Source organism: Pseudochaenichthys georgianus, chromosome 24 (assembly GCF_902827115.2).
Source record: "Pseudochaenichthys georgianus chromosome 24, fPseGeo1.2, whole genome shotgun sequence".
Taxonomy (NCBI): Eukaryota; Metazoa; Chordata; class Actinopteri; order Perciformes; family Channichthyidae; genus Pseudochaenichthys; species Pseudochaenichthys georgianus.
The window spans coordinates 5981076-5999255 of NC_047526.1; the positions used below are offsets into that span (position 1 = coordinate 5981076).

At 41.4% G+C, this 18180-nt stretch overlaps 1 protein-coding gene across 1 annotated transcript; it reads left to right on the plus strand.

Moving 5' to 3' along the window:
* The first annotated feature begins 616 nt into the window (after positions 1–616).
* On the plus strand, positions 617–11409 carry LOC117440139 (B2 bradykinin receptor). The gene is made up of 2 exons (XM_034076406.2): positions 617–713; positions 2020–11409. The coding sequence occupies exons 1-2, from the start codon at positions 687–689 to the stop codon at positions 3118–3120; spliced, it is 1128 nt and encodes a 375-aa protein (XP_033932297.1). The 5' UTR covers positions 617–686; the 3' UTR covers positions 3121–11409.
* Positions 11410–18180: the final 6771 nt, after the last annotated feature.

Genomic DNA, 18180 nt, shown 5'->3' on the forward strand with positions numbered 1-18180 from the left:
AGCGTTGGAGGAAGGGCCTCGTTCATTCCTATGAGAGTTGCTCAGTGGCGCATGAAGACAAAATGGCCTGATGCTCTCAAAACATCTCAAATTACCCATCATGCCTGCCTGCGAGAGCAAAAGTACCCGTAGTTGGCACATAGAGCATGCGCATTTGAGTGTGTGGGAGAAACTCCCCGTGGAGGGAACTTTGGGATGTTAGTCTTTGCAGACCATTTACATGCACAAAAACCTGACATTATACATACTTTTTACTATTCTGCCGAATAAGCTCTTTAAAACTCAATTAAATGAAAACATATCTTGAATTATGTATGATACTACAATTAGGGTGGTGACTCAAATGTCTAGAAAAAGGCTAGGACTTCAAAATAACAAATGCATAAATATAAAATAAAATAAAAATAGTCACTCTATTTTTATATCAGCACACGTGTGTTCTTATGCATTACTAAACCCAAACACTGAGTCAGGTTGAAGTGAAAGCAGGACAGGACAGTAAATACCATTTAGGTGAGGCAGAACACACAGAGGCGCTGCGGAGGGAAACAGATGGGAGCTGATGACGCAGTGTTGGTCTCTGGGCCTGCATCTATAAAAGTGAGCGGTCTTCAAGTGCTCACTCCAGCGGAGGCTATACATCACCATGACGATTAGCTGCTGGGAATGAACTGAGGCACATCTGGATGGAAGGGCAAAGCCACGGAGATAAGGTGAGTGTAACAAAAGCTTCCACAAAGTAGATAAAGAAAATAAATAAAATAAATTATATTTCTCGGCTGTTTCTGGCCTTTTGTTTTTCAGTGCCTGGATAGGGACAAGATGAGCCAGGGATTCTGTCAAGGAAAATGTTTTTAAAAAATTGCAGTATGATGCAAAAATAAGCTTTTATTTTGTCCTTAATCTGCTCCAGGATGATGAACATTGAAGTTATATAGGCCTATTTGGAATTTTTAGAAAATGAAAACAGTAAGTGTTACGAGCGTTTCCATTTAGATTAGACTTTACGTTTAATATGTGATGTACAGAAAAGACAGTTTCATACACTTTGTGCTTGTATGTACTGATAGCTTAAGAGAGCACACCTTTAGACTGGTATTGAGTGCTGAATGCTGGACTAGTTGTGGAGTCCGGTAAAACATTTGTTGACACTATTGACCAAAGTAAACCAGATTTTGGGGCATTGGAATACCACCTGTTTGTGTTTTCTTTGGATAAAAGTGTCAGCTTAATGAAATGTAATGTACAATAGACGCGGAGTGATTTCTGGTAAAACTACAAAGGTTTGACACAGCTAGGTTGCTTTTCCAGCAGTAGAGGGGGAGTACTGTACACTGCTGTGCTGATCCATTCTGCGATCTGTTTCTCGTAAGTGATGAAACATTGCTTATTTCCACACTAACTGTGAGGGAGGCAGAGGTATTCATCACAGTATGTAATCCTGAGAGGAATGTAAGAGTGGGGCTAGGCTACAATAACCAGTCTTTGAGATTCATGACTTGTTTTTCCCCAATTATTAGATTATCTTTCAGTGGAAGAAACATCAATTGTTGCTACATTCCTAAAATGTTCATGAATACAAATAAGAATATAACAGATATGTACAGATAAATTAGATCCATTTGGTTGATTATTACATAATGCATGTATAATATTTAGTTTTTTGTTTGGAACTCTTTTGCATTTTTACAATGTAAACACGATTTCCTCCAGGTCTTTTGGTTAATGTAAGTCAAGAGTCAATTTGAAAAGTCATACTTTATGTCAAAAGATGCATTCGTTTACAAGACAAAAGGTTCATTAAGGAGCTGCAGTTTGAGTAAATAATAACTTTAATAGTGAAAACTTTTGAATTTAATATTTTATTTTATGGCATTTATTTGTATGGACTTATTGATTTTTAAAACCTTGTCCTGAGTTGTATTTAGGTAACAACATGTCTCGACAATGCACTTCACCACCCGTTGCAGATGTTTCCCCTCTTTACTTACTCAATATGACTACTTCTATCATTCCCAGTTTCCAATGGGTGTGAATGCCTCAGACTGGTTCTTCCCCACGCTGGCCCCAGAGCTGCACCCCTGCAGTAACTACACTGAAGCCTGGCTGTGGCTGTCCTCCCTGCAGCCGGCCTACCTGGCTCTTATCAGCATGGTAGGCTTGGTAGGGAACGGCCTGGTTCTCTGTGTGTTCTGCCTGCAGAGGAAGCCCTGCACCGTGGCAGATATCTACCTGGGGAACCTGGCAGCTGCCGATCTCATCATGATGACCTGCCTTCCCTTCTGGGCCGTCACCATCGCCCGGGGCTACCAGTGGGACTTTGGAGAGGTCCTCTGTAAGCTGGTCAATGTGGCCATCTCTATGAACTACATCTGCAGTGTTCTGTTCCTCATGCTGGTCAGCGTGGACCGATATCTTGCCTTGGTGAAGCCCATGAGCACCAGTCGTCTAAGGAGAGCCTCCTGGGCCAAGCGTATCTGCCTTGGGGTCTGGACGATGGGCTTCCTCTTCACTCTCCCCACACTGTTCTTCCGCACAATGATGTACGTAGAGGATCCCGGGGTGGATGCCTGCATTTTAGCCTACCCCCACCCAGCATGGAGGTTGCACCACAACATCACCAGGAACGTGTTGGGCTTCCTAATCCCTGTCCTCGTGGTGGGGTACTGCACTCGTCACATTGTTTCTGTGCTGAGCGACCGGGAAGTCCTCTGGCTCCCTGGGGTGAAGGTGGAGAGGAAGGCCACCTCATTGGTTCTGGCCGTGCTCGCTGTCTTCCTCTTCTGCTGGACACCTCACCAGGTGATGCGCATCCTGGACACTCTGGATTACTTCCAGGTCACACCCGGATGCCTCTGGGGTCACGTCCTGGACATCGGCATACAGTTGTCCACATATTTGGCGTACAGCAACAGCGCAGTGAACCCTTTCCTGTTTGTCATTGTAGGGAAGCATTTCAGGAAACGTGCAAAAGAGGTGTTTGGAAAGACTTTAAGCCCCTGGTCAAAAGACATGTCCTACCTGACTGTGAGCTTCACCTCAATACATAGACTGAATGAAAAGCACAGAATAAGTATTGACCATTTGAAAATCTCTGGGTTAAAACCAATGATAACATGACCGGTGGCTGAAGGGACGCCTGCAGTTATGCACTTTATGGCTGATGGCTCATTGATTCTTTGGCCATTTGGAGACAGCACAACAAGCTGACTTTTGGAAAAAGCGGCTTGATACGACATCCAGCGGGAACATAGGAGCAGTTGCATTATTTCTTGTTTGTCTGAGTCTCTGATGTTTTTTTGATAGAAGTAAGATTATATAAAGAAATGTATAGGAAAAATGAACCTGTTCTCACTGGATTCATTACCTTAGTAATACTTTTACTAATGGATTTGCAGTCTCAATTGCTAGTTCTAAAACGTCTTCACTACAGCATGATGTTTGGTTTGCTATCGTCCCATTTTGAGTGAAATAGAGCATAGAGCAGGATTGCATTAAGATTTCAGTTAAGAAACACTAAGAAGTCTGCTGTTCATTTTTTTTATAATCTTATCACTCACGTGTCGTTTTTTCAGCTAAGTTAAGCATCTGTTATGGAAATCTAGGGCCCAAACACGGCTGGAGAGTACAAGTCAAATGAACAATACAAATAAATGGTGAATCAAGCAAAGCTGTCTTTTGGTTATTTATTTGAAGCTTCAAATACACGATATAATAATATAATAATGTCACAAGTCGCACAGAGTATAAGATAGTCTGCGCGAGAGTGCGCAGAACAATGGAAAAGCAAAGGTTATATAGAAAAGGAGTGGGAAAGAGAACAATCTGGGTTCACACAGTCAGATTGTTGATGAGACACCCAGTGGCCTTGAGTAGATAGCATAACGGTTCTCAGAGCAGGGAAGTTCGTGATGTGTCTGACTGTGTATGAGTCTCCCAGTCTGCTGAAACAGCTGTGGCCTTGCAGAGACTGGGAAACTCATAAGAGAATATAATAGAATAATAATGGTAAAAGCACAACAAGAGGAAATAAGAAGCATTTGGTTTAAACATATGAAAGATATAATAAGGATAATAATAAGGATGATAATAATAAAATTTTCCACTACATTCCCCCCTTTTGATCATACTTGATCAATAGAAAAAAACAAATGATAGGATAGACTGATATAACACATCAATGAATACACTCCATCGCTGGTTTAAGTAAACACATCACAAATATATCATAGAAAACTGGCTGTTTTTGTGGAGGACAGACTCCAATATAATGTAAGCATAAAAGAGGAGATACACACATGATTATATTGATGAATCGGAATCAGACTCTTCTGATTCTAGCTGATCTATCTCACTGTGGCGCAAAGGATTGTCTTGTAATGGAATAGTAGTATACTGAACGAAAGCTGAGGACACCATGCTGGAAACGCACTTCTTCAGTATTGGGATAATCAAACAGGTTGTTAAGATGCAGCACGGTGTCAGTGATGTTCTTGGTGGCGTCGGGAATGTAAGTGCAACAGAAGTCACCGATCACATGACACAGGCCACCCTTTGAGGCGAACAAAAGGTCAAGAGCGAATTGGTGCTGCATGAGCATGTTCCTAGAGGCTATTATGAATGGGGTCAAAGCCTGGAAGCCTTGCGTCCTCTCCTAAGTGAGGTTCTCTAGCCGGACGTGTAAGGTATCTATTTTATGGGCATTGTTTACTGTACCCCACCATGGGAACAGGCCACCCATGAATTTAGCTCCAGCGGACGTCATATCTCTTTTTACCTTGTGGTGGTCGGGGTGTTGGAACTCTGGGTAATGATGTGTCGTGTGCATTAAGGACGTGAGTACAGTGACTGCTGGATTCAAATCCACTAGAGTGCATGTCCCTATCCAAAGGGGAGCCAGAACTTGATAGAGATTGTTGCCGCACAACCAAACGTAATCTTCTGGCGCGCTAAACCCAGCATCACTGGGCCAGGCCAGTTGGAGGGAAATATGTTCAACATCTGGGAATGCTACGTTAGAAAGGATTCTCTCAGGGGCACCAGATATGTGACAATACGAGATTTTGTAAGCACCGTCACCGCATGTGTTCCGTAGGATGCGAGTACAACCAGTAGTAGTGCCTAGGAAAAAATAATGTGGTGTAAGAGACGTTTTGTGGTACACTCTCTGGATGCAGAGGTTGTGTTTCATCCCTCTCAAATGACTGGGGTGCACATGGCTGACGGGTTGGTACTTTGCGTATGTGGTGTCAAGCGTGGATGCACGCAAAGAGGAGTCAGACCGATTGCTGCATGGTGGGGGAAGCTGCCTAGCATAACGCCACTCGGTTACGCTGTCTTCACCCTTGATGGGCCTTGTCAGAGCCATAAACGCGCAGAGGTGTTCAACCTGGGTCAGAGAGCGCGGACGAACTGGCACGGACATTGATGAGTCCTGGTTGAAAAGGGTGCATGCATAACATGACCCATTTTGTCCTGCGGCCTGCAAGAATGATCTCAGAGTGTGCCACTAGACGTTACCGGTGATCCCATTACTGGTCTGACCCACATCAATGTTGCTATGGTCATTATCGCCTATGTATAGATTAAATGTAGATGTACCTATGGATGTCAATAGTGGCGTCAAAGGTTGCTTACGTTTTTCCGGGTCTGAGTTTTGGGCGCGATGTCTATGTAAAATGTGCCACACGGGTCGGCGCCGGATACATACATACAGACAACAAAATAAAATAAATGTGGTTCGCCCTGCTTTCCCCATGTACCTCTTAGATACCTCGATTTTGGCTGACATGCTGTATGCTGAAATAGATACATAAAATATAGGACTAGTCCTAACACAACTATCATGGCATGTATGCAGAGGAACCATTCTATGAGTGTCCAGGCTCTCCAGTAGCATTCACATTGCTCACGGTTGCGTTGTCGTCTCTCCAGGCGAGCCCTCATCACGAGGGGGAAATGTTCCATGGAGTGTGTGAGTGTATTCTCTCGGTCGATTTCGTGACACGGACCGTCAGACTCCGCACACTGATAACACAAACGAGGAACCAGAGAGCATATGGAACCGCTCAGCTGGCACTCGCTCGTGACACCTTGTGTGTAGTGTGTTTTGGTGTATGTAGTGCAAGTGTGGTGCTGGTGGTGACTAGGACACGTCACTTGTTGTCATCTCTGTTGGTGACTCGGACACGTCACTTGTTGTCATCTGTTGGTGACTTGGACATGTCACTTGTTGTCATCTGTTGGTGACTTGGACATGTCACTTGTTGTCGTCTGTTCCTATCGTTTCTCCTTTCCTGTGACTACGACCTTGCAGTGGCTGGCGTGGACCCATGTAGCTCTCGGCGACCTTGACTGCTGTCTGGGTGACGAGAAGCACCTGGTAGGGACCTTGCCAACGATTGGGTTTCCAGCTCTTTCTCCGGAAATCCTTGACCAGCACGAAGTCGCCCGGTTGAAGGCGGTGAAGCGGACCAGTGGCAGTCGCTAAAGTGGATGATAGGTTAACACAATATGACAACATAGCATCCTCACACAAAGTTGTGGAGGGAAGAGGACATCCTGGAGCCTGAATCTGTGGAGGAGCCCCAAAAAGGATTTCAAATGGGCTGAGTTGACTCCGTGTTCTTTTCCGCATCCTCATGTACATCAGCACAATGGGCAGAGCTTGTGTCCATGACAGACCTGTGTCTGCACAGCATTTTGTTAGTTTGTAATTTTGCATAATGCAGATTAGCATGCTTCACAGTGCTTTTGAGCTGTTACTGTGAACCCCCTTGTGAACCACTCCTGATTTATAGACTCTAACATCCCCCCTTTTGACACATGATCCCACCCATGTGTCAACTTAGCGAAATGAGGGAAAAAATGTCTGGGAAGACATGGATTGGAATTTGGGCCAACCCAAAAACAGCCCCAGCAGCCTTCCATTGAGCCTTCTCAACTGGCGTAGCTAGCTGCTGCATGGAAGTCAGTGATGACATTTTGTCAGTAAAGGAGGAGACAGGGATTTTAACAAATGAGTGTGCGTGAGGTGCGAGAATCATCAGGGCAGCTGCCTTTGCGGCTGAGTCAGCAGACGCATTTCCTAGGGAAACTGGGTCTGTACTGCTTGCGTGTGCGGCACATTTACAGACTGCAACCTCAGATGGGAGCAAAATGGCGTCTAGTAAGCCTGCAACCAGTACATGGTTAAGCACTGGTTTGCCATCAGATTTCAGAAATTGTCTACACTTCCAAATAGCCCCAAAATCGTGTACTACCCCGAAAGCATATCGTGAGTCAGTGTAAATAGTCACGGTTTTGCCTTCTGCAAACGTGCAGGCTTCAGTTAGTGTGATGAGCTCTGCTGCCTGTGCTGAGAGGTGACATGGAAGCGGTCCAGAACGGAGTACAGCAGAATCTGAAACAACAGGAAAAAAAAACAACAAAAAAAAAACCAACAAAAAAAAACAAACAAATAAATTAGTGCCCCCTTGGTCGCGAGAGGCAGACCCATCAACATACAAAATGAGGTCAGCGTTGGTCAGAGGAACGTCTTTTAAGTCCAAACAATAAAAACCTGTCTGTCTTTAAGTCCGGTCTAGGTGCACACCATGGAAAGTACGTCAACCGTCTTCAGGCAATGTTCAAACTAAATGAAGTCTCTCCTTTTGAAACATCATGTGTTGAAATAAACACCTGCAGTTCAAAAAAAAATGAATTGCCTAATATTTTTGTTGTGGAATCAATTAATTTCTTTCTTTAAAGGCAAAAACATGAAAAAGCTAAGAGAAAAACCCTATTGATACAATATTATTTGGAGCAACTTAATTTATAAATAGTTGTCAACTTAAAAACATGTGTTCATGTTCAACATGTGGTAATTAAGTACATACAATTTAAGATTAGATTTAAATCATACGGTAAAACAAGTTGGAACTTTTGGAGTAATCAACTTAAAAACGTGTGTTTATGCTACCAATTATTAAGTGAGTGGTAATTGAAAACACCTCTGATTGCAGAGGAAAAGCCTTCTCCCCTAACCCAAATAACTTTGTTGCTTTACCAACATTTCAATAGAAGTTGTCTTAACTCAATAACCATCGATGCAACCTATTGCCTTGATTTTCTTTGTTTAGCCAAGGCATTTGTTGTTAGAGTGTAAGTAGACTGGGCCTCCCATATAACCTGGCTGAGCCGATATAAAAACCAATCAGCAAATAACTTTTCAATACATTATTGATTACTATTTTTGAGGTACTTTTAGGTTGGAAGTGAACATAAGTCATAGGTACATGGTGTACTTTTCCTTCACTACATGTATGTAATACCTTTAGTTACTTCACAGATGTGGATGAATGATGTGAAATATAATCAAGTGTTAAATCAGACTTTAGTTCCACCTGGAGTGAATCCACAAGCTACCCTGCAGAATACAAAGTACTTCAGACTAGCTGCACCTTCACCAGCTTTGAGAACACTTTCATGATCAATCATTATAAAACATATCATATATATTATTCTGAAATGGACCAATCTGCACAACGACTACTTTTACTGTCTTTACTTTCACTATATTCTGATTCTACTTTTACTTGAAGAACATTTTGAATGCAGGACTGTTACTGTAACACTCTGGTACTTCTACTTTTACTCAAGTACAATATCTGAGTACTTATTCCACTTCTGGTAGTATATTAGTCTGAATTGTAGCTACAAAATCACACAGAGCTGCATAAAAATAGAATAATATGTACACGTGTGTACAATGATTTGTAGGTAATTTTGACTACTCAAGACACCTCACTTATACATCTTCAAAGTATTGGCTTTCAGAATATTAAACTTGTTTCGGCAAATTCAGATGATAAATACAACTTTGAAGCTTGTAACGGCATAATTACAAGCAGAGAACGGACTAAGGTAACATCACAGCAAGCATAACAACAGCCGTGTGTTATGAACACATACGCAAGAATGACATCATCTGTCGCTTAGTGACTTTTTTAACATTTAGTCTTAACACAAACGTGTGAATGTGTAAGGTTTACCATTATATTCAAATGTGAACAAAAATTGACTGTCTTTGTGTACCGGAACACTGAAAAATGCATTTGAGACATCTATGGCAGTAAATATGTTGCAGAGGCTGGAACTTGGGAAATAATCAGATAAGAATTCCGGACGAGCGTGCATGCACAGCTGCATTTACATCGTAAATCCTGGACAAATCTCCACTCGTCAGGAGGTTTGTCTCTGATCTTTTTGACAGGAAACACTGGAATCGTTACACGGAATAATGACCCCTTGTTTAAGCAGAGAGGTAAACACTGGCCATCAACAGCTTCACGTTTCAATGGGTACGATACGTGAACGTGGACATTAACCCTACGTCATATCTGTGAGCTGCCCAGAGTGAGTATGGCACATCTGAAAGCGCGGCAGGAAGCTCAGAGATATGAGAATTACCTTATCCTCAACCAACAGCAATGTGCGCAGAACGGCTACGTTCGTGCACATTTTCCTTTGATACATGTCACGTGACATAGAGTACATGACATATTCTGTGTGTGTAGGTGCCTAATCAGTGACTGACTCCCAATCTTTAACGATTGGACCCAAATTCCTCCATCTATCAGTGGGGCCCCCTGGCTAGTGAAATGTGTGGACCGCCCCTGGGATTTGACACAGCTGGTTGTGTCTTGTGTGTGTGTGAGTCTAACAGAGATAGTGCTACCCAGCGAATTCCAATACATTTTTAAATATGAGCTCATCATTCACACATTCTAACAGTAAAACTCTCATCATAGCATTTACACGGATCTTTCAACCACGTTAGCAGTACAATGCAAAATGAGAAGCCTCCACACAGCAGGTGGAAAACCACATTGACCAGTCAAACGCAACAACTCCTGAAAATCAGGATATGTCAGCAGCCCATTGATACACATTCACCAGTTCTTTATCATCAAATGACACTTTTTGAACCATCGTAGGAGATGGCTGTCGGACTTTAAGACCCTCATTTGTGGAAAAATGAGGTCCAAGCCGAACCGGAGAACCAGATCTCTGCCCAGTAAATGTGTTGGGCAGACAGATGATAAAATAACTGTTTTTTACTGATGTGGGAAATGGATTACTGTCAACACCGTTATCTCCACTCTGAAGTGGTACAGAAACTTCTCCTTTTCATAAACCCAGCACATGAATAAATCTATCACTAAATTTGCATTCAGGCAAATCTGCCCCTTTTTTTTTTACCACAGAATGTGTAGCCCCAGAATCAACCAAAAATGTGTGGGACATTTCTTAATGCAAACATTCACTGTCATATTTCAAATATGTACCCTTTTTAACCACAGACATGTCCTCTAATTCTTCTAATTTCTCAATAGCATGTATGATGCGTGTGTGTGTGTGTGTGTGTGTGTGTGTGTGTGTGTGTGTGTGTGTGTGTGTGTGTGTGTGTGTGTGTGTGTGTGTGTGTGTGTGTGTGTGTGTGTCACTTCCCTGGTTCGATGCTGCTTGGCATGGGGTCCGTCTCCCCCGACCGAATTCCTTCCTCCTCCACTCCCTCCCTCGACTGTTAGTTTGAAGAATTGTCTTTGTTGTGGTCCGATTTATCCGATCAAAAGTTCTTTTTCTTCTTCTCGTGTGGGCATTCAGCGAACCGATGACCCGTCTGTCCGCAGTTAAAACAGCGATTGTAGTTATTGCTCCGGCCTCGGAAACCCCCTCCTCTGCCCCGGCCATCACTTTGGGTCCAGGTGGTTGTAATAGCCTGGACCATGGTCAGCTGGCCAGGGAAAGCAGGGCATGTAGTTATTCCTTTTTGGAGGTGTTCTTTTCTGTAGAGTTCCAATCTGTGGAGTGGTTCACAATCTAACTTACAGAGATCCTGCCGACAACGCCATTTGTTATGGAAATCTAGGGCCCAAACACGGCTGGAGAGTACAAGTCAAATGAACAATACAAATAAATGGTGAATCAAGCAAAGCTGTCTTTTGGTTATTTATTTGAAGCTTCAAATACACGATATAATAATATAATAATGTCACAAGTCGCACAGAGTATAAGATAGTCTGCGCGAGAGTGCGCAGAACAATGGAAAAGCAAAGGTTATATAGAAAAGGAGTGGGAAAGAGAACAATCTGGGTTCACACAGTCAGATTGTTGATGAGACACCCAGTGGCCTTGAGTAGATAGCATAACGGTTCTCAGAGCAGGGAAGTTCGTGATGTGTCTGACTGTGTATGAGTCTCCCAGTCTGCTGAAACAGCTGTGGCCTTGCAGAGACTGGGAAACTCATAAGAGAATATAATAGAATAATAATGGTAAAAGCACAACAAGAGGAAATAAGAAGCATTTGGTTTAAACATATGAAAGATATAATAAGGATAATAATAAGGATGATAATAATAAAATGTTCCACTACACATCCCAATTAACATTGAACAGTTGACGACCCATATGGATGAAGCTTGCTAACCAAGCTAGAGCTAGCTTTAGCAGCTAACTGTACGAATCTCTACCTTGCTCTTACCCAGCTCCACTCTATGGTCACAAATAACCAAATGGCGGTATGGTGCTAACCAAAATGCTAAACTTGAGTCTCCACAAAACCTATGGTGGACGTCACCATGACGTCCACTTCTTTTAAACAGCCCAGTATAATATGATCATCATTAGCACATATATGTGTTGCTGGGGAAATAAGGTTTTAGTGCATCGGCGACATTGTCCATGCTGTCTGTTTCTGTCCTTCATGTATTCTTCATTGTAAATCACAGGTTAGACACTAACTTCGTCTGAATGCTGTTTGCTGAAAGCTGGAAATGAAGTTGATGAGAGCTGAGTTTTTTTATTTTTCTGTCTTTTGAGTTGATTGAGGTTTGGGAAATGATTTGATGTTTTTTATATAAAAAATTAGGATAAGTGCAGCTTAGTGTACTATTTGTGACCTAACAAAATATACATTGATGTGTTCCAGATGGTTCTTAACGAGTTATAATAACCGGAGGCACCACTAATGCCAAGGGACTTATTAGCCAACATAGTCCACTTGGATTAGTGTCTGTGCCCTCCTTCTGTTTCTCTGGTTTTATTGTCTTTGTCATTATATCTTTGACATGCTGAGAATTATTACCATATTTAACATACTCATATTAAGTATACCCTGTCAAAGATGTACAATGATATACATGAGATGCTAAATAACTAGTGTGTGGAGTGCTGATTATGGATCCCAATGTTATCTATAATCAGTAACATTGTCTTGTTTATAAAATGTTTCTGCAGTTTCAGGTGCTTAAACCAACACATAATTTCACCACGGAAAGTAATCATCTTACTTTTCCTCAGAGATTTAACTCGTAAGCCTGGTCAACAAAACGTGCAAACCAATTAATTGACCTTACTTACAAATTATCTGTGCATATCCAATGGCGATTCCAATTTACTATTTGAATATGGAAATGTTTATGTTACAGAATGCAGAAACTCTGTTTTTTACAAACATCTTAACTTGTTCTGTACCTCCCAGTTTACACTTAAGTTAAAGTGTTTTTTCTTACTTGAACATTTGAAAAGGTTGTACTTATGTTTCTGCAATCAACCATTTGTTTTCTTAATTGTTTGAATGTATAATATTTGTTGGTGAAATATCATTCCGTCTATGCTTGAATTTTATGTATATTTATTGGTTTTTATTGTACACAAGTCTGTCTTGAAAAAGAGATCTTTCTCAACTAGACTACCTGATTGAATACAGGATTAAACAAAAATACCAGAACTGTGTATCGCTGAGAGTGTGTTGGATATAATGTAACCTGTTTCATTTCTGAGTCAAACTTTTGTTTTTGCTGCCATTTATATTAATGTCCAAGGTTCCACAAGTAAAACAGGTTTATACATGATGAATCATCCAGGCAAGCAAACAAAGGAATAAAGGCTGCAGATGGCGCCAAATCTCTATCAAATCTGACAAAAATCAAAACTGGGCTAAACATGTAGGCTACTATTCCTCCTATTTTCCCCTTTTTGAGTCATTTTACACACAATTACAAGGTAAATATAAATAAAACAGTTTAAGGGACATGATATGTGACCCGCTCTATCGAAATCAGTCGGAAGTCGCAACGGATCATTTTAAAATAAACGTGGATTTGAGTAAAAAAATAGTTTTTCAGGGTTCGGGTGTTTTGTTTGATTTTAAATAAAAAAAGTATTGGCTTTCAGAATATGAAACTTTTATTTCCAAAATCACACGATACATACATTTTTGAAGCTTGTAAAGGGACGATTACTCGCATCGGCTGTTCCGCAGCGCCGCTCCCCCTCCCTCCGCTGAAATTATGAATGTAAGGCGTATAATAATCATAGACAGTGGCGACTGGTCATTAGGGGCAGGCACAGCCCCACCTAGTGTCAGCAGAAAGTATTAAAAATAATGATTACAAAAAAATGCAAAAAAAAATATATATATATATAAAATATATTTTAAGATCATGTTTAATCATCTGATTCGTCTGTACATTGCTGTTTTAGTCTGTGTTCTTCTAATTAGTGTCTACAGTGTCACACTGCTCAATAGGCACACACTGTCAGTGTGTGCCTATTGAGCAGTTTAGAGCCATGTGGGACAAAACCCGATCCTGCCCCTCCCTCTCCCTGTTTAAGTCAATGGTGACTGTAACAACTACACTGCGCATGCTCAGAGTATTGTCCTATTGAGGCCCATTCCCAAACCGCCCCCTACACCCTACCCCTACACCCTACCCCTCCGTTTGCGCGTTCACGCGGAGGGTCCGCCATATTGAGGGCTGTTCTAAAGCAACGAGTGTGGAGGGGGAGTGGGCTATCAAGCCCTCAAACAGCGAGTCTGCAGCGGTGCAGACTTGAGACCGGTCTCTACCTGACCGGAGTCACGCTGTGTGTGTCCGTCAGGAAACACGCTGTTTACAAGTAGTTCCAGCAAACATCCACTGATAAATTGCGATGTTAACAACCTCATGATAACCTCATATGTTTTTAACTTAGGATCATACCTGTGTTTAGTCTAGAAAAGGTAAATGTGTGCATTTTATTATAAAGTTGTGTATATTTACAGACCGTTGCAAAAACTAAGAAGCTTATAAACATCAGGTTTAAAACTAAAAGAGCTTTGAAACACAATGAAAGATGTTTGGAGTTTTATTTGAGTTATTCATTTAAACTTTTTGTCTAAGAGATGCTGCTTTGAAACCATTGTTACATATAGTTATGGCATTTCCTGTTTCTGCCGGAGAGAGGGGAGGCCGTCCCAAAGCTTGCTGCTGTATTTACTCCCTCCATCTGACAGGAGGGAGCCTCGTTGAGCTGCGAGTGTGGCTACAGACGGAGTTCACTCCATCACGGAGGGGTAGGGTCGAGGGAGTGGTTTGGGATTGGGCCTTAATGTGTGTGGCAAAAAAATAATGACCAGAGGGGCAAAGAGCTGCCATCCCCACCATACGTCATCTCACATAATTCAGAGCTGATTGGCTGTAAGTACTTGTGCCGCGAAAAGTGTGGTGTGTGAAGAGGAGACGAGAGAGCGTGAGGCGTCCTAAAACCCGGAAGTAAACTGCGCATGGCTTCCCTCGACCTAAAAGCAATGAGATTTCTCCATAGGATTTTAGAAAATAGCTCAAAATAAGATCTGTGGGAAACAAACCTGTTAGATAAATGCACGTTTTGTTCAGCCGGTTAATATCCACATGTCTACCCTACTTTTATAATTTTCGAATCATAAATCTATTGATTAGATTAGATGTATGATAGACTTTTGAAACTACAAGAAGATAAGGAGGACTTTTACAAAAAAGTAATAGCGATTTTTGTCCAGAAGGATAGGCAAATGGACTTCATCTTCATGTCAAGGTAAGACTTCAATTTTATTGAAAATGGGATCTTACTAAGAGAGAACAATTCAATATTTAAATGATAAAATTACATGTTTTGGGTATCCTTTTGTTGAACTGTCTGTTTAAAATTAATTGAAGCATCAGACAAAAAAAGCTTTTGAAAATAATATTATATTTTGATTTAGGTCAAAATATAATATTTGTAAACCTGAAGAGTCAGTGCCTCAGCAGCCATGAACCTCACTGCAGAAGCTTATATTTAGACATCTGAGTTTTTTGTGCCCCACCACTTTTGTACATATAGAAACACCACTGATCATAGATAACACGGCAGGGTCCGTTAGTTTGTTTTCATCTGGGGGGTATACTGCGAAGCAGGATTTTCGCTTAGCCGGCTAAATTCAGGGAAAACTCCGGCTTTCCAGTCATCCGAAGCTGGTTCTCTTTTTAGCAGGCTAGATCTCCATGGTAATATATGCTAAGCAGCTAACCTGGTCGGGACCAGGTTAGGTTGCAGGCTAAGAGCTCAACTCAGTGAAAGCACCGCCTGCTGACCAATCAGAGTCCAATCTGACTCTTCAGGTTTACAAATATATTAAATCAAAATATAATATTATTTTCAAAAGCTTTTTTTGTCTGATGCTTCAATTACTTTTAAACAGACAGTTCAACAGAAGGATACCCAAAAAAATGTAATTTTATCATTTAAATATTGAATTGTTCTCTCTTAGTAAGATCCCATTTTCAATAAAATTGCAGTCTTACCTTGACTTGAAGATTAAGTCCATTTGCCTATCCTTCTGGACAAAAATCTCTATTACTTTTTTGTAAAAGTCCTCCTTATCTTCTTGTAGTTTCAAAAGTCTATCATAAATCTAATCTAATCAATAGATTTTTGATTCGAAAATGATAAAAGTAGGGTAGACATGTGGATATTATCCGGCTGAACACAACGTACATTTATCTAACAGCTACGTTTCCTACAGATCTTATTTTGAGCTATTTTCTAAAATCCTATGGAGAAATCTCGTTGCTTTTTGGTGGAGGGAAGCCATGCGCAGCTTACTTCCTGGTTTTAGGACGCCTCACTGCAGCTCTCTCTCCTCCTCTTCACACACCACACTTTTCGCGGCACACGTACTTACAGCCAATCAGCTCTGAATTATGTGAGATGACGTATGGTGGGGATGGCAGCACTTTGCCCCTATGGTCATTATTTTTTGCCACACACATTAAATAGGAAAATACTCTGAGCATGCGCAGTGTAGTTTTTGCAGTCATCGTTCACTTAGACAGTCAGAGGGAGGGGCAGGATCAGGTTTTGTCCCACATGGCTCTAAACAGCTCAATAGGCACACACTGTAGACACTAATTAGAAGAACACATACTAAAACAGCAATGTACAGACTAATCGGATGATTAAACATGATCTTAAAATATATTTTATATATTTTTAATTTATTTTTTGCATTTTGTTGTAATCATTATTTTTAATACTTTCTGCTGACACTAGGTGGGGCTGTGCCCCACCTGCCCCTAATGACCAGTCGCCACTGCATATTACAGGAGAAAGGAAATACAGAAAAACTGCCGTCGCAGGAAAGACGGCCGGCAAAAATCACCGACTGTGTGAATGTGAACATGAATAGAATATCACCTCCATCTTCAGAGCAATCTGACTATTATAACATTAGCGTTAAGAAAGCTTACTTAAATATCGGCCACAACATAAGTACCCGGATCAGAGTAACATTAAGTACAGTCCGCGGCATATCACTTCATAATGTATCATATATCTCCTTATCTGAGTCAGCTGAGCCGTATCTGGCCGTGCAACACTCACAGTGTCACATACTGTATGCAGAAGTATTATTTTAAGCAACACATAAGTTGACGAAACACTCGAGACAAATGTAATTGAAGTCAGATCGTGTTTTAGACGGGCAGTGATATCATAAACCTGTTAATGTACTCATTCAAACACTTTTTCTTTTTCCAGCTGTATTCACCTTGTAGGTGCAGCTCTGTGGCTTTGATCCTGGATAAAGTGTTTAAGTCATGGATGTTTAAAGTTTAACTTCTTCATTTTTGACTAGTATTAAAGTTCACTTTTCATTCAGGAAGTATGACGCTGCGCTGTCAGTGCGCTTCTCCATGTTTGTGATTGGTCGAATGCTCCAAATACCACCCCTTTCATGTGAACGCGCACCTAACTAGATAGGACACGGCTGGCTTGAGCGATCCACTTGATAACCAGCGTCGTAGTACAGTTTAGCGCGTATGTTTTGGATTAGGCCAACCGGCTAACTCAAACATATCCAGGTTAGGTTGAACCAGGTTCGTAGTATAGGCCCCTGGTTTCAAATAAACAAAGTCTTGGCTTTCAGAATATTAAACTTGTTTCGGCAAATTCAGATGATAAATACAACTTTGAAGCTTGTAACGGCATAACTACAAGCGGAGAACGGAGTAATTTAACGTCACAGCAGCAGGCATAACAACAGCCGGTGTTCTATTTCGTATATGGCTTCGCCCTCTGTGGCTATCGCTATTGGGTTTTCCCTCTGTGCATGACATGGGACCTTTTAAAAAAAACATGAAAATGCAATGACAAGCAAGCAAGTCTTAATGTCAAACTAGTACAGTACAGTTCAAGTACAGATTATTTCAGTTAATCGAAATGCTGCACCTTATTGTTTATTTTATCATATTTTGTATTTGAGGGAATATTCACAGTTTAATCATAATTAAAAACCCAAAACAAATATGTTGTGTTTTGTGAGTAGCCTACTAGTACAGTAAAGTTCAAATACAGATTATTTCAGTTCATCGAAATGCTGCAACTTAATGTTTATTGTATTATATTTTGTATTTATTTGAGTGAATACATTATTCACAGTTTAATAATGATTCAAAACCCCCAAAAAATATTTTATGTTTTGTGATCATTTTTTCTGCTGTACAGAAAACGTACCGCACCGTGACCTAAAAACTGAGGTACGTACGTACTGAACCGAAATGTTTGCGAACTGTTACCAGGGCGGACTGGGACTACAAATCAGCCCGGGACTCTCGACCGGCCCACTTCGGTACCGCCGGCCCACATCGGTGCAGCAAGTAATTACCGCTAGTAAATTGTGGACGGGGGGGTGCTAGTGACTTATCCGACCGGCCCACCTCGGTGCCGCAAGTCAATACCGCTAGTAAATTGTGGACAGGACGGGACATGGGAGCCTGCCTGCAGACCTCCACTCTCAGGACAGTTCCGGTGCAGACCTCCACTCTCAGGACACCTCCACCATAGATATATATAAAC

Bases quoted from the DNA above. Each gene is read 5' to 3' on its own strand.
- LOC117440139 (XM_034076406.2), top strand. From the start codon at position 687: ATGGAAGGGCAAAGCCACGGAGATAAG. The intron at 714-2,019 runs GTGAGTGTAACA...TATCATTCCCAG, and splicing joins GGCAAAGCCACGGAGATAAG to TTTCCAATGGGTGTGAATGC.